This window comes from Protopterus annectens, chromosome 5.part0 (assembly GCF_019279795.1).
Source record: "Protopterus annectens isolate FY-2018-M chromosome 5.part0, PAN1.0, whole genome shotgun sequence".
Taxonomy (NCBI): Eukaryota; Metazoa; Chordata; order Ceratodontiformes; family Protopteridae; genus Protopterus; species Protopterus annectens.
Window position 1 is genome coordinate 1,112,013,547 of NC_056735.1, and position 24,124 is coordinate 1,112,037,670.

At 41.3% G+C, this 24,124-nt stretch overlaps 1 protein-coding gene across 1 annotated transcript in view; it reads right to left on the reverse strand.

Annotated features, from left to right (window-relative positions):
• Positions 1-24,124, reverse strand: part of LOC122802327 (mitochondrial intermediate peptidase) — a 2,150,265-nt gene that overhangs the window by 426,529 nt on the left and 1,699,612 nt on the right. Inside the window, exon 13 of the mRNA XM_044071968.1 lies at positions 23,546-23,623. Within this exon, the coding sequence (XP_043927903.1) occupies positions 23,546-23,623 (78 nt within the window). The remainder of the gene's footprint in view (positions 1-23,545; positions 23,624-24,124) is intronic.

Sequence of the window (24,124 nt, forward strand, 5' to 3'; positions counted from 1 at the left end):
GATTGTTCCTTAAGCCAAGCATGCCTTGTGAGCACAGACCCAGTAACAGCGACCCTGCAAGAGGCCTCTAATGAATCAAATCCACATTGCAAAGTATGTTTTCCAACCTATTCAGCAGAATGCATTAAATCCTGTAATTCTTTATTTTCTGCACAGTCAGGAATCAGCATCATTTTCTGTTTAAGCAATCCAATAACATGTTGCTGATACTTTAACATATGAAAGTGGCAATTTAAATCCCCAATGGTTAAGGTTGCAGAAGTGTAAACCTTCTTACCCCATCTAGCCAGCGCCCTGGAGTCTCTATCAGAAGGGGTAGGATTTTTAGCAGTAGAAGCTTTAATGCCCTTGGGTCCTTTGAAATATTCTCTGGATCCGCAATAGGATTTTAAAAAAAGGAACTTGTGTGAATCAGGAACCCTGTAATACCTGTCAGTTTTTCTGGGATCAGGAGGCAAAGAATCAGGTGCCAAACTAGATTCCGAAAAAGCATCATCAACAATGTCGAGTAAAGGAGTAATTGTTAAAGGCCTATGCTGGGGCAGGATTAAGAAATCCCTAAGCCTCTTTTTTGAATCAGAAAAATCCTGGCTTTCCCAGTGGAAATGCTCCCTTAGAGTATGTAAGATTTCACCAAAAGAAAAATCCTCTGGCGGGGAAGCTGAGGGAATAGAATCCTCTGCATCAGAATCCTCATAAGTAGATAAGGGCAAATCCAGATCATCAGAAGAGTCAGAAAAAAAAAGAATCCTGTTCAGAAAATTCATAAACAACTTCAGTCCTAGGTCTCTTAGAAGGCAGAGGCTGGCTTCCCCTGATTAGAGATTAGAGTTATAAGATCTTCCACCATTCTTATAATTTGTTTTTTAGGCATAGAGGCCTGAGCATGCGGCCTAGACTTCGTTGTTTTAGGCATGGTGCGAGATCTAGGCCTAAATGAAGGAAGAGGCATCGGTTTAATATGCAAGTCCGTAGGCCTGAATACACCCTCAGAAGCTGGTGCCTGCACAGCGGCTCCGGACCCATCCAAGGTAAAGAAATCTGCCGGTTCCATAGTTGAAGCATTTCGCGGCATACCGGACTCCGAATGGGTCTCAGTAGAGGCCTGCGAATCAGAAGTAGCGGGTATCAGGGGCTGCGAAAGCGCCTCACTGAGTACCGGTGAACTGGTGACTGGCTTAGGTGAAGCGTCGTCGGCAGTTTTGGACCTTGGCGGCCTGTCTCTGTCTTTATCTTTGCATTTTTCAGAATCCCGGTAGTCGGATGGCTAACCGACGACATTTCTGGATAATTAAACCAAGAACCGAAATATTTAGAGGCGAAAATATACCGATGACGGACAGTGCGTTGATTAAATAAAGCACAAAACTGACAGCAAGGTACGCCGTGGTCAGGGCCTAGGCAAGGAATACAGTACGGATGAAAATCTTTATGAGGTATTTGCTTTCCACAAGTAATGCAATTCTTAACTTTTACTGACATCGGTAAGGAGCAAGAGTTTCCCCAATGGGGTACTTAACTTTAGTTGAAGACTTCGGTTCTGAAACTTGAAAACGAAAATTTCAGGAGTCGGCCGACAGGCACTTGCGAACTGCTTCTGCTTCGGGCACCGCACAGCAAGAAAGACTAATGCAATGGCGTTGGCTGTATGTTTTATACCCCTGACGGCCTGACATCATGAAAGAAGGGACAGCAATTGACGCAGGCCCCAAGACTTTGTTAATCAGGCAGACTGAGGGCTACTGCAAGCAGATAACCCAAATGTAATGACTGCAACAGTGAAACATGAAGAACATCGGTAATGCTATATTTATCTTTTGAGCAACTGTTACTTTAAGTGATTATGTAACTTTTGCATATTATGTAATACGCTTTGCAGCGCTGAAATGAATTGTACTTCACTACTAATTATCTGCACCTGAATATGAGTCAAGTATGTGAGTATATATTTGCCCGTTTTGATATTCTGTGTTTATGGTCTGATGAAGCCACTACTTTGGTGGTGAAAGCACTAACCTTATTAAAAATATAGTTTGTTTTATCTGAAAGTTTATGTGTATCATTTTTGAACGAAGGAGCCGTGGTTCATTCCACTGCTGGTCTAGTTTCTGTTTGGATTATCCTCTTGTTTTTGTACAGCTGACCGTTAGTCCATTGGGGGATTTGTTTGCTGTAGTTTTCCTAGCAACGTTTGGACCTCTATTGTTGCTTGTTTCCTGTAACTGGGTTGAACGTCCGGGATTTTTGTTATCAATGGGGGGGAGTGGCGAAGGGAATAAAATATCCTCTGGTAACTATGCGTTGTACCCAGTTGCCGTTTATTTTTAACCAGGCATCTGGATACAAAAATAAGTGACCCCTGACAGCCTCCAGAGTAGGGCAGTCAGGCCTCCTTTCAGGAGCGCTGGTAGGGCTTCCCAAAGAAAGTACAGTTGCGTACACTTACCATAAATGTAGATGTTCGAGTGTATTCACTGTTGCAGTCGTTACATTTGGGTAATCTGCTGGCAGGTTGCCCTCAGTCGGCCTGAATTTCAAAGTCTTGGGTCCTGCGTCGGTTGCTGTCTTCTCTTCCATGGCGTCAGGTCATCAGGGGTATAAAACAAGCAGCCGACGCCATTTTCTTTAGTTTTTCTTGCCCCGGATATCAGGTGCCCCCAAAAGGGTAGCAAAAACATATATATATATATATATATATATATATATATATATATATATATATATATATATATATATAAACTATATATACATGCATCAATACGTTTACCTTCATCTACAAGCAAATATACCACATAGGTTGTAGAAGATAGAGAAGGAAAGATAAACTCCAGAATGAAAGGGGGATGGCGGGAGGGTAACCTGGACTACAAGAGTGAACACACTCGAACATCTACATTTATGGTAAGTGTACACAACTGTACTATGTTCTTCGTGTTTCACTGTTGCAGTCATTATATTTGGGTAGAATTCCAAAGCTATGGATGGGAGGCTGGAGCTAAATAGCATTAGGGGTGGCTATAAGGCCCTGCAGAACTGCAGTGGCAAAGCCTGCCCTGGACTTAGAGAGGCAAATGATAATGCTTTGTAAAGGTGCGAACAGAACTCCAAGTAGCAGCCTCCAGAATGTCTTTGATGGGTACTCCTCTGAGAAAGGCTGCAGACATAGATGCAGCTCTGGTGGAATGAGACCTAATGCCCTTGGGCACAGGTTTGCCATGGTGTAAGTAGCAGAAACGAATTCAGTGGCTTATCCACTTTGAAATAGTCTGCTGTGAAATAGCCCTTCCTTCTGATCCTGCAGCATATGTCACTAGTAATTGCTCAGTTTTTCTTAGAGTTGTAGTCCTGCTCAAGTAGAATCTTAGCCGTCTGTGTACGTCCATGGAATGCAGAATTCTCTCCCCCTTGTTCTGTGGATTTGGATAAAAGGTTGGCAGATGAATAGTTTAGTTAAGAGCCACACTGGAAACCAAATGAAGGATTGGTCCTCACAGACACCCTGTCTGGGTAAAATATGATAAAAGGCTCCACAGCCATGAGGGCCTGTAGCTCTGAGACTCTCCTTGTTGAAGTAATTGCTACGAGCAGAGCTGTTTTCCATGATACAAACTTTATATCTGCAGTAGCAGCTGGTTCAAATGGAGGCAGGGTGAGCTTTTCTAACACATAACTGAGGTCCCATGCAGGTATTGGTGATCTTCTGGGAGGCCTTAAATGTTTGGCTCCTCTAAGATACTGCTTTAGTAAAGGATGAGAAAAGATTGGTGGCTCTGTATTGTAATGAGCTGAAATGGCAGAGGCATGGATTTTTATTGATGAGAAAGATATGCCTTTGTCAAGCATCTCAGTCAAGTATTGTAATATTTGAGGAATATTTGGTTCTGCTGTATCAGTTCCTTGTGCTTGATTCTGGAATCTCTTCCATTTATCAGCATAAGATTTTCTAGTATTAGGCCTTCTGGCTACCAAAATGACATCCATCACAGCTTTACTGAGAGGTGCTGTTTACATAACTACATGATCAGCCATGCTGCCAGGTTTAGTGTTTGGAGCAGATTGTGCAGGATCTGATTGTTTTGCTGGGACAGTAATTGAGGTCTTTGAGGTAAGGTCCAAGCTGGGTATTGAGACAAGTTCCTTAGGATTGGGTACCAGTATTGGCAGGGCCAGTCCGGGGCAATTAGTATAATCTTTGGTTTCTCTTGTCTGACATTTAGTAGGACCTTGGGAAGAAGAGGCAGAGGAGGAAAGGGGTAAACTGATAGGTTTTTCCAACTGAAAGATAGGGCGTCCACTTTTCATGCTTGTCTGTGATAAGCCCGTGCGCAGAATCTTTTCAACTGATAATTTTGAGGAGAGGCAAACAGATCTATGTCCGAGCTCCCCCATTTCTTTGTTATCATGCGGAAGACTTGTGGATCTAGTTTCCACTCGTGAGGGTCCATAAGGTTTCTGCTTAAATCGTCTGCCAGAGTATTTTGTTTTACTGGCAGGAATTGAGCTTGAAGATGTACTTGGTAAGTCAAAGCTGTGTCCCACAGTGCCATGGCTAGTCTGCAAAGGGGGCATGAGTGCGTGCCCCCCTGCTTGTTTATATACCACATAACTGTGGTGTTGTCCATCTTTATCAGTAGTTGTCCTGGATGAAGTAAGTCCTTGAAGGCTGTCAGGGCATTTTGAACAGCTAACATCTCTTTTTGGTTGATATGCAGATGCATTTGTTTTGGGGTCCATATGCCCTGAATGCATCTTCTTGCCAGGTGGGCCCTCCATGCATAATCTGATGCGTCTGTTGTTAAGGTTTGGCTGGCAGGGGGTAGAGTGAAGGCCCGTCCCATGTTTTGGTGACATGCCTTTGCCCACCATAGAAACTCCTGTTGTAGGCAAGGAATGAGAGGAATCATTGTTTCCAGACTGCGACAATGTTGACTCCATAAACTTTTTAGGTACCACTGAAGTTTCCTCATATGCAGTCTTGCATATGGAATCAGTAGGATGCAAGATGCCATGAACCCCAAAGCCTGCAGACTTTGTCTTGCAGATAACTGGGTTTTTGTTGCCATCAGTTTGAAGTAGGCAGTCAGTTGCCTTTGTTTGTCTGGCATGAGGAAAGCCATCTGGGCAGTTGCATTCAAGCTTGCACCCAGGAATGTTATCTTTTGAGAGGGTACCAGTTGTGATTTCTTTTCGTTTACTGTGTACCCTAGGCATGTTAGAAGCCTTTTCACAAATGCCAGGTGCTGAAGAAGAATGTCCTTGTTCTCTGCTTGAATGAGACAGTCGTCCAAGTAGGGATATATATATATACTTCTTTGTCTGCAAAAAGCAATTACAGGTGCCAGGCACTTTGTAAAGACCCTGGGCGCAGTAGATAAGCCAAAGGGCAGTGCAGAGAATTGGTAATGCATTAAGCCAGCCTTGAAATGGAAGTATCTTCTGCACGATTCCCTTATTGGGACATGCAGGTATGCCTCTTTTAGGTCTAATGTCACCAGCCAAGCATTCTTGCTCAGCATGGGCAGAAACTACTGCAAAGTCAGCATTTTGAATTTTGGAATGTCCAGGAATGTGTTCAAAATTGATAAATCCAGTATTGGCTGCCAGGCCTTGTCCTTTCTGGGTACCAAGAACAGTCTTGAGTAAAAACCTTGTCCTTTTTCCTGTTCTGGTACTGGCTGAATAGCCCCCATATCAATGAGGGACGTAACCTGTTTCTATGCCTCTGCCCATTGATTTTTTGTCAGATCCGGCCAACCGTTTGCTACTGGCAGAGTATGGAAATGGAATCTGTATCCCTGTGATACTATGTTTAGCACCCACTTGTCTTGGGTTATTATCTGCCAATTTTGAGCAAAAAGTGCTAATTTTCCCCCTAAGGGTGCTGCCAAAAGGTAAGTGCTTGGTGAAGGCAGAAGGAAGTCATTGGGACTGTTTTCTGTAGGGTTGCGCTTTATCTTCTCCAGACTTGGAGGTAGAAGCACCCCACTGCTTTGATCTGTAAGAATCTTGTGCCTGGTATCTAGAACCTTTAGGGCATCTGGATTTGCTCCTTTGAGCTCTGTCGGACACAGGCAGGGACCAATTGTTTGTAGGCCAGTGTTTACTGAATCTTGGCTGCACTTGTAAGAAGTCTTTTACAGTTTGCATACACTTAGCTTTGTCTTCCATTTTCTTTAAAACCTCTTCTGCCTTAATACCAAACAGAGTATCATGCTGTAAAGGTGCATCCAATAATTTAGCTTTAACATGATCAAGCAAATTTTGCTCTTTTAGCCAGGCATGCCTCCTAATCACAGATCCAGTAACTGCGGCCCTGCAGGAGGCCTCTAAGGAATCAAAACCACATTGCAAAGTATGATTTCCAACTTGTTCAGCTGCATGCAATAATTCCTGCAATTCTTTATTTTCTGCACATTCAGAAATCAACATCATTTTCTGTTTCAGCAATCCCATAACATATTGTTGATACTTGAGCATATGAAACTGGCGGTTTAAGGCCCTAATTGCCAAGGTTGCAGATGTATAAACCTTCTTTTCCCATCTATCCAGTGCCCTTGAATCTCTGTCAGAGGGGGTAGGATTTTTTGCTGTTGAGGCCTTAACTCCCTTTGGACCCTGTGAAATGGCTTCAGGGTCAGCAGCAGGGTTTCTAAATAAAAATTTGTGTGAATCAGGGACCCTTTAATATCTGTCAGGCTTGCTGGGAGCCGGAGGTAAGGAGTATGGAGTCAAGCTTGACTCCGAAAATACATCATCCACAATGGCCAAAACAGGGGGTATGGCTAAAGGCCTGTGCTGAGGGAGAAGAAGGAAATCCCTGAGCCTCTTTTTTGATTCTGAGAAATCTTGACTCTCCCAGTGAAAATTCTTCCTCAAAGTATGCAAGGTTTCTCCAAATGAATAATCCCCAGGAGGTGATGCAGATGGGATAGATTCCTCTGCATCAAAATCCTCATAAGGAGGAATAGATAATTCCTGATCAGAAGAGGAATCAGAAGAAATAGAAACCTGATCTGAAGATTCATAATCAGTGTCTTGCCTAGGCCTCCTATCAGGAGTGGGTTGCGAACCCCTGATCAAGGTAATAAGGTCTTCAGCCATTTTGATCATCTGTTTTTTAGGCATACCGGCCTGTGCACGTGGCTCATGCTTAATTTTTTTTAGCTTTAGAAGTTGCTTTTGTCTTTGGTTTTGCAGCTGTCTTCGGTTTTATATGAAAATGTTGAGGCCTGAATACACCCTCAGAAGCTGGTGCCTGCTCAGCGGCTCCGAACTCATCCAAGGGAGAGACATCCATGGGTACAATACTTTGAGTATCTTACGGCATGGCAGACTCCACATGGGTCTCGGTAGAGGCCTGCGACTCGAAAGTAGCAGGTATCAGGGGCTGCGAAAGTGCCTCACTGAGTACCAGCGAACCCGCGACTGGCTTAGGAGAAGCTTCATTGTCAGTTTTGGACCTCGACGGTCTGTCTCTGTCCTTTTCTTTGCATTTTATGTGTACTCCAGTAGTAGGATTGCTATCAGACGACATTTCAGGGTAGTTAAATCTGTTTCCAAAATATTTTGAGGCAAAAATATACCCACTTAATAGTGCATTGGTTAAATCTAGCACAAAACCGACAGCCAGGCACGTTGTGATCAGGGCCTAGGCAAGGAATACAGTATAAACGGAAATCCTTATGTGGTAATTGCTTCCCACAAGTAATACAATTATTAACTTTTTCTGACATCGGCATGGAGCAAGAAAAAAGTTTCCCCAACAAGGTACTTCGCTTTAGTGAAGACTTCGGTTCTGAAACTCGAACTCGAAAATTTCAGGAGTCGGCCGACTGGCACTTGCGAACTGCTTCTGCTTCAGGCACCACGTGGCAAGAAAGACTAAAGAAAATGGCGTCGGCTGCTTATTTTATACCCCTGATGACCTGACATCATGGAAGAGGAGACAGCAACCGACGCAGGACCCAAGACTTTGGAATTCAGGCCAACTGAGGGCAACCTGCCAACAGATTACCCAAATGTAATGACTGCAACAGTGAAACACGAAGAACATCTGGTCTCTGTCGTCCTGGTTTTGCAAACCCCCCCCCCTGCCGTGAGGGTGGTGTCTTCCATTATTGGGCCCTCCTCTGTCCCTGGAAGGGGATTCACCACATATGTCCAAAAAGGCTCCTTGGGCTTTTCGGAACCACATCTTTCCTCCCTTTTGACCCTTGGGATAGGGTCTAGTAGGGGTGGAAAAACGGACTCCGATGGCAGACAGAGTCTTTCCTTCCTGCTCACACCTAGTCAAAGTTTCCTTAACTTTGGGCCCAAAAAGAGACGAGCCATCAAAAGGGGTGATGGCAAAGGATGACTTAAAGGGAACCGCAAAGGAACATAAGCGCATACAAGGGTGTCCCCTGCTGGCCTACTCGTTCCATCAGCTGCATATGAAATCAGATGCATAGAAGAGTTCACTATGGAATTAAGGGTAGCAAGCTGGGACGCAACCTTGTCTGAAGCTCCCTCAGCTACCGTACTCTGTAGAGCATCTCCAAGCTCTTTTAGGAGGTCTCTTTGCAGTCTTGTGAAATGTGTAAGGTAGTTCAGTGAAGGCATGGCAAAAGTCGCTGAACTATACATGTGCTTCCCGTACCTATCCATGATCCTACAGTCTCTGTTAGGAGGATGGATAGAGGAAGAAGTTTCCAACATCAACAGGCACTCCCTTAGTGAGAAAGGTCTTATCATGAGGGGCAGAAATAAATTTATTTGGCCTCCTTGGGACAGGCTCCATGGTGTCCGGAGACTCCCATGCCCTTCATGAGACCAGCTCCATAAGCTCATCGAAGGGGCTGAGACACCCAAGAGGTGGAGGGCTGAGACCCAAAAGCTTTCAGGACGACCGACTCCTCTTCAGAAGGGCTGTTGGGCCTTCCAGCCACCCCTCTGCTTAAGGATTTCCAATATATCTGCAAATGAGATATCTTCAGAGGGGGACCATGGGACCCTACTGATTCATCTAAGTTAGTGTCAGATGTGAGAGACTCCTGCAGGGAGTCTAGATGCTTCCTCTTGCAAATTCTCTTCCTGGGACCCTCATCAGTGGGAGCTTCTGGTGAGGTCTCAGAAGAGCAGGGACCACCCAGTGGGGCTTCAAGAGGCTCAGGGTCTCTACGCTTCAAAGGGATCTGTGAGGCAGAAGTAGACACAGGCGCTTTTGAGGAAGAGGTAGTTGGTACTGAAGTTGTGGATGTCCTGGGGGACATTACTCTCCTCATGGCCTCAAAAGCACCTCTGCTCTGGTGAGAAGGAACTGCTGGATCCGATGAAACAGATGATTCCCTTGGTACCGGAATAGTGGGCTCCGATCCAGCGGTAGGAGCCAAACTCATCCGAGCCAAAGCCCCAAGAGGTAAAGTCAGAGCAGGCAGGTGGGTCTGACTATCTTCTCCGGATTCGACAGGTGAGTGTTAGCTCCTAGACTCCTTGATGGGTGCCGAAGAAGTCTGAGTAATCAAAACCAATGACACTGGAGCAGGTTTCAGTTCTGAAGGCTCCACAATCATAAGGTCCAACTCTTCCGGCTTTGACAGACGGTCAGAGGAGGAAAACAAGTAGATGGAGGAAACGTTTTCTGTTCCGAAACCACTTGGGTGGGAGCTGATAAAAATTTTGCAAACACAAGTGCCTGTAACAACTTCTGCACCACTTCGTGATCGGATAGGCTTATCGAGGACTGAGATGAATGGATAGAGGGTGGTACCGATTTGTAGGATTGGTGACTTCAGTACCACGCAGACCGGTTCCAGGACTGGGGATTGGCTCCAAAAAGATAAGACACTCGGCTCCGAAGGCTGTGGAGCCGACGTCGAAGGTTTATTTGATTTTGTCGAATCCAATGATGAAGCCTTAGAAGACTTGGAAGATTTAGGAGACTGACTACCTTTATCATGCTCATCCAAAGCTTCCTGAAAAGATGATTTTAATAGCCCTCTATCAATTAAAATTCTTTTCCTGTCATGAAGTACATGGCTACTAAAGGAAAGGCAGATGGAGCAACTCTCTTGTAAGTGCAAAGCACCCAAACAATAAACACAGTTAACATGACCATCAGTCACAGACATCTTTTGTCCACACTTTGGACACTTTTTAAACCCAAACTTGTGTTGTATCTCCTTATCCTGGTCAGCCATGAAAAATATTTAAATGCACACAAGAAAACTTGAATTAAAGATATTATCAAAAATACACACACACACACACACACACACACACACACATACACACACAGACAAACAAGCACGCACACACACGTGTTCAACAAATTCAAACCACCCTATAGAATTTAAACAGTAAGCAGCCCTTAAAAAACAAATGGGCTCTATAAAGTTAAATAGGAATTATCTATCTTTTAGTATAAACACACTCTAAAGTCTAAAAATGGCTGCTAAAACACACTTCTAAACTATTAAGCCTTATTATAAACTATAGAAAGGCACACCAAAAAAGGGAAGGGAGATACTAAAGGCATATATAAATAATGGCCAAAAGGACTATAAGGAGCTATCATAATTAAAGCTAACACTAGTTTAACAAGATATTAAAAGTTATAAATTTGAAAGGTATTATTAAAGAGAAATTTTTTATAGAAAAAATATTATACTGGCCTGAGCTGTGAGGAAACCTCCGATCTGTTGAAGTGGCAAACTAGATCTGAGGTAACTCAAGGTGTATCATGGGATAGGGACTTGGCCTCAAGCTGTCTGAAGACCTCGAGCTTTGTAGTTGGCCGATGGGCTCCGAACCCATCTGTAAGAATGAACGGCGAGATAGAACAACTTCACATCTGTAATTTTCTACTTGTTCAGCCTGGTGAGTAGGGCATCAGTGTGCCTGACTAGAGAGTCACCTATGACTAAAGTGTTGGGTACGCTGTCTTGCCTTAGGGGCTGCTGTTGGGTGGTACACTGGTGTTATGAGCTATGTAATGTTGTGGTTGGGTGTGGTGTTTGTTTGCGTTTCAGCTTTGGAGGTCCTTGTTGCTTGGGCAGGTTAATATTAAGAGCCTCCGCATATGTGGGTTTTGTGTTTTGGTTGTGTGGGTTTTGAAGGACTGTGTGTTGTTTGAGGTGTTGTGTGGGTGTTAACCTTCTCCTCCTGACTGTCCAGCACAATCTTGGCTGGAGAGAGCTTTGCTTCCAGTTTGGTTATGTAAGTGCATCTCTCGCAGGTTGCAGTGTTTGGTGGTAGGAGGAGAGGGCTGTTTGTGTACATGAGGCAATTGCTGCATTGCCCCAGTATTACCAGATTCACCAGGTGGACAGGAGAAATCACAGGACATTGACCCTTGGACATGCCTGGTTAGGTGCTTTCTTTGTGTAGTACAAGAGCTGTTTTCCCTTACATTTTGGCAAGGTACTTGCAATTGTAGGCTGTCTAGTACCTACGACTATTTTCACCTTATTACCAATGAGAGGTGAGCGCTTGTAACAAATTAAGGCTTCCTAGTGCTTTTTAGTGAGTTTTAGAGCAGGTGCTAGTCATAGGCATACAGATTTTTGTGCTACTGCTGATAAACTAGCTAGTTCTAAGGGAAAATTAGAAGAGAAGACTTTCTGGCACCGGGAATAGTTTAACCTTAGCCCCACGGTGCACAAAATTTATGGCAGAAAGGTGAAAGGGATAGAAATCAGCCCAAAATGGCCAATAAATTTGCAATTTTAGAGCTGGAAACCTCTCCTCTAGTGCTAGATAGGCAGTACAATGCTCCCACTCTCACTGGTAAGCAGTAGGACCTCCCTCTACCACAGCAAGGTCTGGATAGCTGTCAACACTGAAACTAAAGTCCTGAAACCAGCAAAGTCTGAAAATTGGACTATTCTAGTTAGAAAAGGTGGAAAATTAGCGAACAAGATGGCATTTTTTTTTTGTTGTTAAATCAGGCTAAACAATGCAGTTGTACAGTAAATAAGCACAGAAAGGCTAATGCACTTGAATGCATAGTCCAGAACAGTAAACTCAATTAAAACTTTGCAAAATTTGAAATTTTAAACTTTTTAAATAAAGCAAGGCAAGTGCACAACTGGAAAATGACTTACAGGCAGAAATACAGTGAAAATAAGTACCTAGTCTACCTTTTAAGCTTTCTGAGAAGTGCAGGTAATAAAAACAACTAAAATCAGCAAAAATTTGAAAATTTTGCAAAAAGTACTTGCAGTTAGCACAAAAAGTCTCTCTTTCTCCTTTCATCTGCAGGATGCCCAAACAGGATCTGCTGATCTAAAACAAGCTCAGACATATGCAAATGCACGTATTTATGCCAGAAAGTTGAAAGGGATAGAAATTAGACCAGAGTGGCCAATAAAATTGCAATTTCAGAGATGGAAACCTCTCCTCTAGTGTTAGATAGGCAGTATAATGCTCCCACTCTCACTGGTAAGCAGTAGGACCTCCCTCTACTTCAGCAAGGTCTGGATAGCTCTGAACACTGAAACTAAAGTCCTGAAACCAGCAAAGTCTGGAAACTGGACTATTCTAGTTAGAAAAGGCAGGAAATTAGCAAACAAGCGAAAGCGCTTACACTGTTTTGATATTCACTTTGTTGTTTTCTAATAAATGTGTATGATTTTAAGCCGCACTTGCTGTTTGTTGGTTTTATATATTTTATCTAAAAATATACATTGCGCCAGTTAGGCAACTAAAGATCAGAATGTGGTTTTACATTTCTAATTTCACATTTTATTTTGCAAGCAATACAGCAAAGTTTTTTTTTTTTTAAATAACCTTGCCAAACTAATCGGCTAAAATCGGATAACAGTTTCTAAATGAAGGAGACAATATGATCACACTACTCAGTCTTTCTAAGATCTGTTAGTTGTAATGTAATCTGGAAGGGAATGTCTTCAATTTGTTTACTGGGAAATTCGACTGGAAGCAGGTCCTTTTTCAGCGGATGCCAGGGAAGAAAAGTAAGTGTTTTGTTTCTGGTAAGATAAGAGAAAGTTTGACTACAGTAGAACTTAACCAACAGATTATATGCTAAAAGTGCTATTTTATATAACAATTTAAAACTGTACGCCTCATAAAAAATATTTTATCTTAAATGTAATTTTGCATTAATAAAACTGTTTCTATTTTGTTTAAATTACTTTATGTAGAAATACGTACAAACAAAATGTACTAGTACTTCAAGTAAAGCTATTATGTTAGGTCAAAGTCATCCCACAAGGAAGTAAACATAGTAGCCAAAACATCAAATGACCTGTAATTGCACATTCTGGCACAGATAAACACACAGCAAGAAAATAAGAAATGGTGAATGATGTTTAAGTCACATTTCTTATTGCAACCCTTATGGAGCAGTGAGTTTGCAATGAAACATCACAGACTTCAGATTTACTCTTCAAACTCCCATGTATGTGGACACCAGCCTTAAGGTCCATAACTATTTTCTGTAATTATTTTGTTGTGTTGTATTAACTCAGGAGGGAGCCCCACCTCTGGTATTCACCATACCCCATTTCCACTCATCCCATTTCATTAAATGTATGCCTAACTTATCATTCTTACGATCTATATCATCAGTAACCAACCAGTATAAATGATGCACATATCACTTTTCCAACTACATCTTAACCAATAAGGTCCCATTATTTCCCATTGTTTGCACTCTTTTGTTATTCCATCAATAACATCCACAATCTTTTCTTCTCAAACCACATCCAGCAGACCTGCTCCCTATTAAAAAAATAAACACCCACTACCAACTCAAACTAATCATGACAAATCTTTACTTGTTAAATATAGCTAACTTACTGTCTTCAATGTTTCAACATTTTAAGGTCTAAACTCTGATTATTAGTTTAGGTCTTCAAAGAGCCTGCTTCGTTTAAATCTAGAGTCAAATACCCTTTTCCCCAACCAAGCTTCTTAAATGCAATGGTAGAGAATTCCACCAAGGTTTAGCTCTACTATGAAGTATCATAGCAAGGAAGTTAGAATTTGGTTGTGAAACCATTAATTTGTTTGTATTCCTAGAATTAAAGTATGGAGAGAAAAATGAAATCCTTCTTCCCTGTCTAAACTTTGACTCCATTACTCTTACAATTTATGTACTCCAATAACCAGGAAGTATTTTAAAATATCATATTCTAGAATTTCTTAGCAACATACTATGTATTATTCAGCCGATATGCCACTGCCAGCACTTCTCAATACATTATCTAACATTCTGACAAACTCAACATTAACCCATATATGACAGCATCTTAAATAACCTAGTGGGATCACAAGTCTCACTCTACCTAAACCCTATGCTTTTCTTCTGTAACTCCTAGGCAAATACTATCTTCATTCTCCTTACAATTATGCTGTAAATAACTGCTCACTCTTGTACTACTACATTTCTCTTTCACTTCCCAACACCATTCCTATGGTGTAGAGGGATTTCTGACTACAACCTAGGTGACCTGGTTTTGATTAGTAACTTAGGTGACTGATGGAGCATCAGGGAGGGATGGAGGTGTGTCCATCCTGGGGAAGGGGTGGCTGTGTTAGCATTCCCATGGCATTCCTGAAGGAGGCTGGAAATTGTACAGAGAGGGTGTGGTCTAAGGAGAAAATAGGGTGGCATTCCTGGAGGAGGCTGGAAATTGCACAGGGAGGGTGGTAAGGAGAAAACAGGGTGGGAACTTGGGTGAGCTTCTACAGATATAGGGGGAAAACATTGCATTTTCCTATTACACACCCATGTCCATGATGGAACCAAGCAGCTGGTGGAAGGCAGGAAAACTTGGGGAGGTCAAAAATGAAAAAAAAAAAAAGGTAGATATAAACAACACCCCCTCCCCAGGATACCGGCAGGATCTATGACAGTTCCAGTTAAAGTACAGATGTAGTCCATGGTGAACTGGAATACTGGTGCAGCTGTTGATGGATGTGGGACACTGGGAACGACTGTCAGCATGAAGCATCAGAGAAAAGCATCCCAACAAAAAAATGAATTATACTTCCCATCTTTCCACAGTAGTTAGCTTCTTTAACACAGCACCTGTCACAAACAAGCTGTACCCCCCCTTTTTTTAACCACCACTTCCAACACTAGAACCCTTTTCTAGACAGTGTATCTAAGAGGATGCCCCCCCCCCCTCACTCTTTTCTTTGCATCTTCTTTTGGGCAAATTAATCTATGCGCAAAGCCTAGGTAGCATACAATCCATAACATCTACTTTTACCAGATCCTCATACCTCATAGCCTTGACATCATATAAGCTGTGCTTTCATACCATATCTTAACTACTCTACATTCTTGACTTTTACTACAATAGTGTGGGTGAAGACAAATTGTACCACTAAGCTTTGCACACGACCTAGACCGATCTCCTTATCCTCTTGTTAGGACTTTTCACTTTACTGTTTATACATCTTCTCTAAAAGCATAAGCAGTAGTTATACTTGATAATTTAACCTATCGTCACAGCTAAGGAGGCAGACAGGCTGATGATCTTCATCTCTTATCAGATCTATTTGCTTTATTGCTGAGGTACAAACAGGCTGCACTTTCATTTCATTCTCAAACACTGCAACAGAGATGCGAGAAGAAAGTTGTCCCCCAGCATTAAGATAGAGGGCTGACTTCACTGAAGACAATACAAGAGTAATGCATCCTCTGCCAAATGATGAGTTTAGAAGTCTGCTGAAAGTGTACCAAAACCTTTGTCCAACAGTTCTTGGAATTCATAAATTTCAACTCCCTGGATAAACTAATCCATAGTACCATCATGGGCCACAATATCCTGGACCTGGTGATTACCAACATGGGAAATCGATGCTCCACACCAGTGGTCAACCCCCTCGTTGGTTAGGTCTGACCATAAGCTAATCAACTTTGACATCTACATCCCACCCCCACCCCCCAGTAAGGAAACCTCCATAAAAAAATTCCCCAAGGCCAACTTCATGCTACTCAAGTCAGAAATGACAAACTTCATGACACCCATGCAGACAGGAATTGAAAGTTTGACTGCCAAATCCTACACTAAAGCACTGTACAAGCACATCCACTAGTGCATGAATCTTGTCATCCCAAACAGAACCAAGATGCTCACCTCCAAAAAAAGGAAGCCAATCTGGTGGTCCCCTGTAATAAACAAACTATACAACAAAAGGAAGAAACTGTTGCAGAAAAGAGGAAAATCCCAGCATGCAAAAAACTCCCTTACCAGCCTCAGGAAGAAGCTGAGATCCCTCATAAAATCCTCCAAAGCTAGTTACGAAATTAAAATTGCCAAAGATTCCAAAGACAACCACAAGGCATTCTATAGCTATGTCAAGAATCTAAATGGCAATTCTCAGATCTGCTCCACGCTACAACAGAATGGCATTAAATATTCTGATTCCAAGGACATTGTCAATATCCTGGCAGATCGACTCAGTGCCATTTCATCACCCCCCTCTCACCCCCTAAAAGGCCCATCTCAATACCGAAAGATTGCCAAATTCCGGTAATCACGGCCACACAGGTATAAATCGCAGACCAGACGACATCCCAGGCTGTGTACTACATGAACTACAAAATGAACTGGCACCTCACCTAAGTGTCATGTTTAATCATAGTCCCACCTCAGGATTCATGCCCACTGAGTGGCACACAGCTACAGTTATCCCACTCCACAAGGCAAGATCCACCTTGGATCCTGGGAACTACCATCCCATCAGTCTGACGAGTCTGATCTGCAAGGCCATGGAATGTATTAGCATGGAACTTATAAATAAAGAAATTGGCAACCTTCAAACACTGGACCCCACCCAGTTTGGGTTCGTGAAGGGCTGATCATGTCTCCTGATCCTCACTGACTTTTTCGAATCAGTTTCCAGAGCTGTGGACGAGGGTAAGGTGGTCCACACAGCCTATCTGGACCTCGCCATGGCATTCGACACCATCCCCCACTCTGGAATCACAGATAAACTTACTATGCTGGGCATAAACCCGTGTGTCACTCGATGGGTTGTCAACTGGCTTACTGACAGAACCCACACTGTAAAAGTAGCCGACTCCAAATCCAGCTCCAGACAAGTGACAAGTGGAGTACCTCAAGGTTCAGTCCTGGGACCGCTCTTGTTGAAGTACAGGCCAACACTAAGGGACTCTGGCTAAGTTCACAGATGACTGCAAACTGGGAGCCATTATTGAATCCCCAAATGATGTGGATATTCTACAAAACGGCTTTACAGAAGCAGATGCTTGGTGCTAGAGGTATTGGCTCAAGCTCATTACCAAGAAGTGTATAGTTATCCCCTTTGGGAAAAACCATGTACCCATGAATAACCACATAGGTGGCAGTACACTAAATACCGAAAAGTGTGATGAGAGACTTAGGTGGACAGTGGTCTCACCTTCGATAACCACATCACCACAACAGTCAGGAAATCCTTCTATGTGGCACACCTCATCACTAAGGGTTTTTCATCCAGAAAAAAGAAGGTCACTGTCCCACTGCACTCATCCCTCATTAGACCCATCATAGAGTACAATGCCCCATTTGGTATGTACCTCACAAGACATCTACAATTGGAAAGGCCACAGAAACACCTCACTAAAAAAATCACAGACCTAAAGCAGATGCCCTATGCTGACCGGCTAAAAAAACTCCAGCTATACTCTGTCGCATATCGTCTACTCAGAGGCAATCTCTGCCTAACATACAAGGCCATGTCAAACTCAGAGCTGTTGGACATGCTACACTTAAAGAAATCCCAATCCATCACAGCCACACACTCCAGGGACCTAAACCTTGTTATCACATTGAACAAAACATGCTGGAGGGATAGGTTCCTGACCCAGAGACTCCCCATACTCTGGAATAGACTGCTCATACATGTCAAGCAGAGTGCCTCCTTGGCCCTCTTCAAAAGAAACCTTGATGACTGGATGGGAGATAAGAAATTTACCTCGGGGATCACGTCAGTCGCCCTGCTAGACAGGGGTCCATGGAAGTAAATATTGTGGGAAGAAATAGCCAGGGAATTGTTATGGCTAGGCTTGTACAGGCCCTAGGGCCGATAGCCTATGAACCATGCTGGGACAAAACACAACTGCTGTACAGCAGCACTAGCAAAAGGAATTTACCCATGGATACAAAGTGCAACACAAGCAATCTGGAAACTACCATGTTTCAAATGGAAAAAAAGTCTGAAAAATGTACAATGGGAGAAACATTCCTTAACACCAGCTTTGAGGATAACAGACTATCTAGAGGACTGAGATTTAGCAAAATTCCTATGTGTCATAGTGATGAAAAGGACCTTCTGACTCAATGGAACAGCATTTTTGAGGAAGCAAGTGTTTTTATTAAACACAATAAAAAAATCCAAGACCTGGTTCCTAATGAAAGTATTACTCTTGAAGAAAAAGCCACAGTCCAGTGCACCAGACAGCAAATTCAATGAGATTCGATTTAGAGTGGTTGCCCACAAAATGAAAGTCAAAGAAATGAAACTATGAAAACATGACATCAAGGAATAACAGTGACTTCCCAAGAGGAAGACACAGATGGAGACTTCATTTTGAAAGGAAACCTAGAAAACAACATACCAGTCTCCCAGAAATGGAAATCTAACACTAAACATTTGGATGCATACTGCCCTCTTCCCTCCATAATTCAATTCTTCTCCTAGAGCAGTCCAAAGTTATCTGACACATCACCAAGATTTGTCTACCAGGGAAACTAACACTAGTGTTCACTTCCTGCAAGATACCTCAAAGGTTTTTCAAGTGGGTTCAGGCTCTTTGAAGCCAGACATTCATCATAGGAGAGAGCTGCAGATGGATGTTCATCTGAATTCCACTCCAAGGAATCAGAGAGCACAGTATGTTCAGTAGGGATACCAAGGATTTCTTTAGCCTCTCAGGGTCAGCACCTACCAATGGAAGAGAGACCTAAAGGGACTCATGACCTTTTACCCAACAAAAGGATTTCCAAACCCCAGACAAAGGTCTGGAATCACTCTTCTAAACCCCTAAAAAGCTCCTAGAAAAAGGCTCACCATGACTGGAGTCAGGTGATAAAATACCATCGACTTAAATTTGTGTGTGCAGAAGCTGAATGTGCAAGTATTTTTTCAAGATAAAGTGCAAAACACCATCAATAACAACCGGAATAGGTTACAAATGGGGGGAAAAGAGTGATTTTTGCCCTACCATTAATCCAGCGCTGAGTAATTTTGAAAGTAAATGCAAGGCAGATGTCAGAAGAGCACTCAGTAAACCTTGCTGCAAGAAATTTTTCAATATGAGTAAAGATTAAATTGAAGCCCTCAGAGGCATGAGCTCGGATAAATCACATTGGTTCATGACAGCTGACAAGGGAGGGGGCATATTTGTTACTGACACTGATAATTATATTCAAAAGATTGAAGTGATGCTTAGTAACACTGACTTTTACTGTAAGGTCAGCACAGAGTATGTTACTTCCACATATAAAAACATATATGACACCCTGCAAAAGCTTTATGAGGAAGACCTTAGCAGAAGACTTCATGACTTCCTAGCAGTAGCCCATCCTAATTTATCTAGATTTTTTTTTTTTTTGGGATTCCCAAGCCTCAAGAATATTCATGATCCACTCCTCATACAGCCAGTGGTAGCAGGGGAATGTGGCATCATTGAACCACCAATGATTTTCTGGAATATCATACTAAACCTCTAGCTAGCAGGGCTAACTCCTTTGTGTTGGACACTTGATTTTCTGAGGAAAATTAGATCAGTTCCTGTCACTGGCAATTTGATTTTGATGACTATTGATGTACATGCACTCTATTACTGTGCTGCTCCAATTGTTCTGCATAGAGGCTGTGAAAGATTCAATGAAGGGAACCTTAGTCTTTTCAGGTGAGATTACCCTAATTAACTTTTGAGCGCTTTCGTCTCTCCAATAGAAACTTCTTCATAATAACACAACACATTACCCAACAGCCTTACATATGCTATCCCAACAAATTGGTAGCCATCATTAACTAATTAATAAAATGCTGTCTTGAAGGACATAAAAACATTTAAAAAGCAGCACACACATATATATTGCACATACAATAAGAAAGAAAAAAGATTGCAGTTAAAAACATGTACAATATACTTGACAAATAAATATATAAATATATTCTGTAATAAGTTAAAAATAATCAGAACAGCAAATATCAATATTTATGCATATGAAAAATACATATGTATTTATCATTCTACCCTCTGCTGTTCTGATTAATTTTAACTTATTACAGAATATATTTATATATTTATTTGCCAAGTATCTTTTACATGTTTTTAACTGCAGTATTTTTTCTTTCTTATTGTGAGTGCAATCTATATGTGTTGCTTTTTAAATGTTTTTATGTCCTTCAGGACAGTATTTTATTAATTAGTTAACAATGACTACCAATTTGTTGGGATAGCATATATAAGGCTGTTAGGTAATATGTTGCGTTATTTTGAAGAAGTTTCTATTGGAAAGACAAAAGTGCTCAATAAACATTGTTTGTGTGAACTGGACCCTGGTCTCCTGCTTTTTGGATATTGCAGTTTGTGGGCAGCCTTGGTTTCACTAATTAACTTTTGGATATAATGGTAGTATTTACAAACTGTGAGCAACTATGGCTAGGAGCCTAGCTAATTTGGCATTAGCTAAGGGGGAGAATGAAACAGTCTATAACTTAGAGTTCTGGTGCTTCAGATGTTACTTAAGATTTGTTGATGATATTTTTATTGTATGGGAAGGTTTAGTGGAAGTTAAGAATCTTTTGTATACATTGCACAAAGACTGGCTTTTTGAAATTTACTACTCGCCACGATTACCATAAAATTAGTTTTCTGGATCTCACAGTTTATAAGCACAGACAGTCACAAGAACTTTACAATAATTTATTTCGTAAACCCACCCAGGTAACCTTGCTGCTTCATGGCAGCAGCAGGCACCCACAAATGACTAAGCATAATATAATAAAGTCATAAGGTATGTGGATTGCTTGTGAGTCCAGAGAAACAGTTAATTTTCTAAAGAAACTGTAGGACCTCCACAGAGATTTTCTTGAGAGGGAGTAGAAAAGTGGGACTATCAGACATATTTTTGATCCTATTATGGAACTAAACACAAGGGAGAGCACTTCCTTATATGAACAACAAAGACATTTTTAAATGATTTCATTAATCCCTATACTTACCAAAAGAAAGAGAAACTAAAAAGAAATATGACCTTAACTTTCAGTGAAGATGCCCATGAGATTAAAAAGATAATTTGTGACAACTGGTCCATTATGTCTAGTAATTGACTGGTGAGATTACAGATCCTGTACCTTCTTTTGCTTTCAAAAAAGGTAGAAACATTATGTCTTACTTAGAAGGGACTTTCACAACATGGACAGTATGGACAGGCTTGGTATCTTAGAAATGTGGGTCCCCTTTCTTTACCTTTTGAGACCTTATGATCTGCAGAGATTTTTTTCGTATGCCCCAAAATGGGACAGTAAGATGGCTGGGAACTGTAACAGTGAAAGTGAAAAGATTATTTACAGACCCCAGTGTTCCAAGTGTCTTTTTTTTTATAAAGGAAATACTAGTTCTAGGTTTAAAAGGAGAATAAAATTAGAAATAAACTAAGCAAGAATTCTCTTGCAAAGAACAGCACTGAATCACCAGTCTTTTGTCACTTTCACATTCTGGACATTATCAGGAAAGGTCCACTTGAGGGGAACTTTAAGTAGCATCTTAAAAAGAAAGAGATTGGATGGCAAATTTGTTTTAATGCCTACAACCCGCCGGGACTTTATTCTGCTTGTTCAATTAAATGCACTCTTCAACTTAGGAAACTGAACCAAAAAATATTTTATTAATGGTTTTGACATGACATGTTTGCTCCTTTTTTTTTTTTTTTTTTACTTTTCTTGGACATTTTTGATGGTTTCCACTTGTTTTCTGATCTGCTACAACATATACAAATGCATAGTCACTTGCATTTTTTTCCACACATTTACTGACTTTTTTTTTCTCCTATTTTAGCGTATGATTGATTTTATGGATGCTCATTTCTAACAGAGATCTGATGAAGCCCTATGGGTGAAAGCACTTTTCTTTTTAATACACTTATGATTACAGTTTTTATTTTGATTGCATTTTTATCTGGGATGTTGCATTACATTGCATATTTTCCAAGGTTACTATAGTGGGTGCTGTTTTCTTGAATATCGTGCCTGTTGTCACACAGGCATGCACGCACATGCACACACCCTTCTTCATGTGGCATGTGGTCCAGGAGGGCACTGGTGAGCCTAGCACAATTTCCCATTGCCCCCAACAGCACTATCTGGTTAAGTGATTTGCTAAGAGTCACACAGAAGGTAAACAAAGACTGAGGGAGTCAAAACCTGGACTATAGGAAGCAGCTCATTAACAGTCCATAGCCTTAAGATGAAGCACTAGCTGCCATAAATGGCTGGATTTTTCATCTATGTCTTACGCTCCACTTCCGTCTGGCAGCAGGCATGCATAAGGTACATTCTGCTTTGCCAGGTTGTAATGCAGCTGTATGCTTATGGTTTTGGTTACAGTGCTGGGCATTCCTTGGCAGCACAGTGCTTTCCTTTCCATCCTTGTGCTTCAGTATCCCCCTCCCCTCAATATGCACAGTGATGCTGAAGATGTGCCACTTTCAGCATCACTCTCCATTCAAAATGGTCAAGCCAGCATTGGCCACACAGTGCCAATCCTCCACAGCTAGCTTCATCAGCTGCCAGGCCCATTACTCACACCCATGTCTTTAGAATAGCAGTCATAGCTCCATCACTCTGTGCCATGTTGTTGATTATGAAGCTCACCATTTTGAAGGAAAAAAAATTAAAGCCACAAAAGATACTTCCACAGGCATACCTGTATTCTAAAAAGAATAATCAAACAGAAAATTCTAAATAAAATGTTACATGGATTAGTTATGTCACCACAGTACAAGCATGCATTTCCAAACCATCAGCAGCACAAATCAGAAGGATATAGAGAGAGATCTAGCTAAGTAGATTACTTATAACCTACATGCACGCACCCATGCACATACACCTCAAATGGCTAAACAGCTTTTAGACACAAAAATAAAATGTAACAACACTCACAGGGTATGGGGAATAAAATGCACATTCGATTTTTTCTGAGACTTCAAGATTTATGAAACATTAACATTTTACATAAACACATTAATGAAGTTGTTCGCAACTTTTGCTCAATAACAAATATGTAAAAACTGTTCATTCAGATAAATACAAGAGGACCTCTTTTATAGGTGATTAATTTGCAGCAATACTTAAAGCATATGACAAGTTGTTTAAAAAAAGCATACTTGTACAATATTCCTGATACTGTCTTGTAGAATTCAAATAAAGGTATGTGTGACAAGAATGTACTTCAATTTATAGTGGCATTGTATATGATCTTTTGATTTTTCACTAATAAGGAAATGTTTTTACTTATGTAGTCACTAGGCAACTGTGTGCAATACTGTAATGCAACAGTGGTCCATTGTCTTACCTGATTAGGTTTGTTAGATCTATAGAAGAAGTCACAGTAGATGTATCCCAATAACCCTTCCTTTTCATGGACTACAGCCTAAAGCAAAGCAGGATAAAAAAATTAATAAAATAATACCCAAATAGCAAGATTTAGTAGTATTTTTATATAAATGACTGTCATAAGGATTAACTCTTTGCAGTGAATTTTAAATTGAATTATGAGTCAAGCCAAGCCCAATTTGAAAACAACAATGCTGAGAAAATCATCTAACACAATAAACTCCAAAGATTGCCTCACTCACACCACCTCTTACAAGTGGTTCTTGCAGAAACCAAGCAGCAAATTAACAGTCTAACTCCACCTTGGTCTTACCAGTAATCAGCATCCCTTAACATAATAAATCACTCAAGATCTTACCCAATAATCTAAATGACCACAATACCCTTATTTCCACTTGCTTCTTCAAAACCTACACCCTTCAATCAGTAAACATTAATATGAAGAACATAATTGAGCCATCTGAAGATATACTCAATACAAAACTTGAATTGACTAACTGGTTGCCAGTTTACAACATCCATTAACCCCACTGCTACC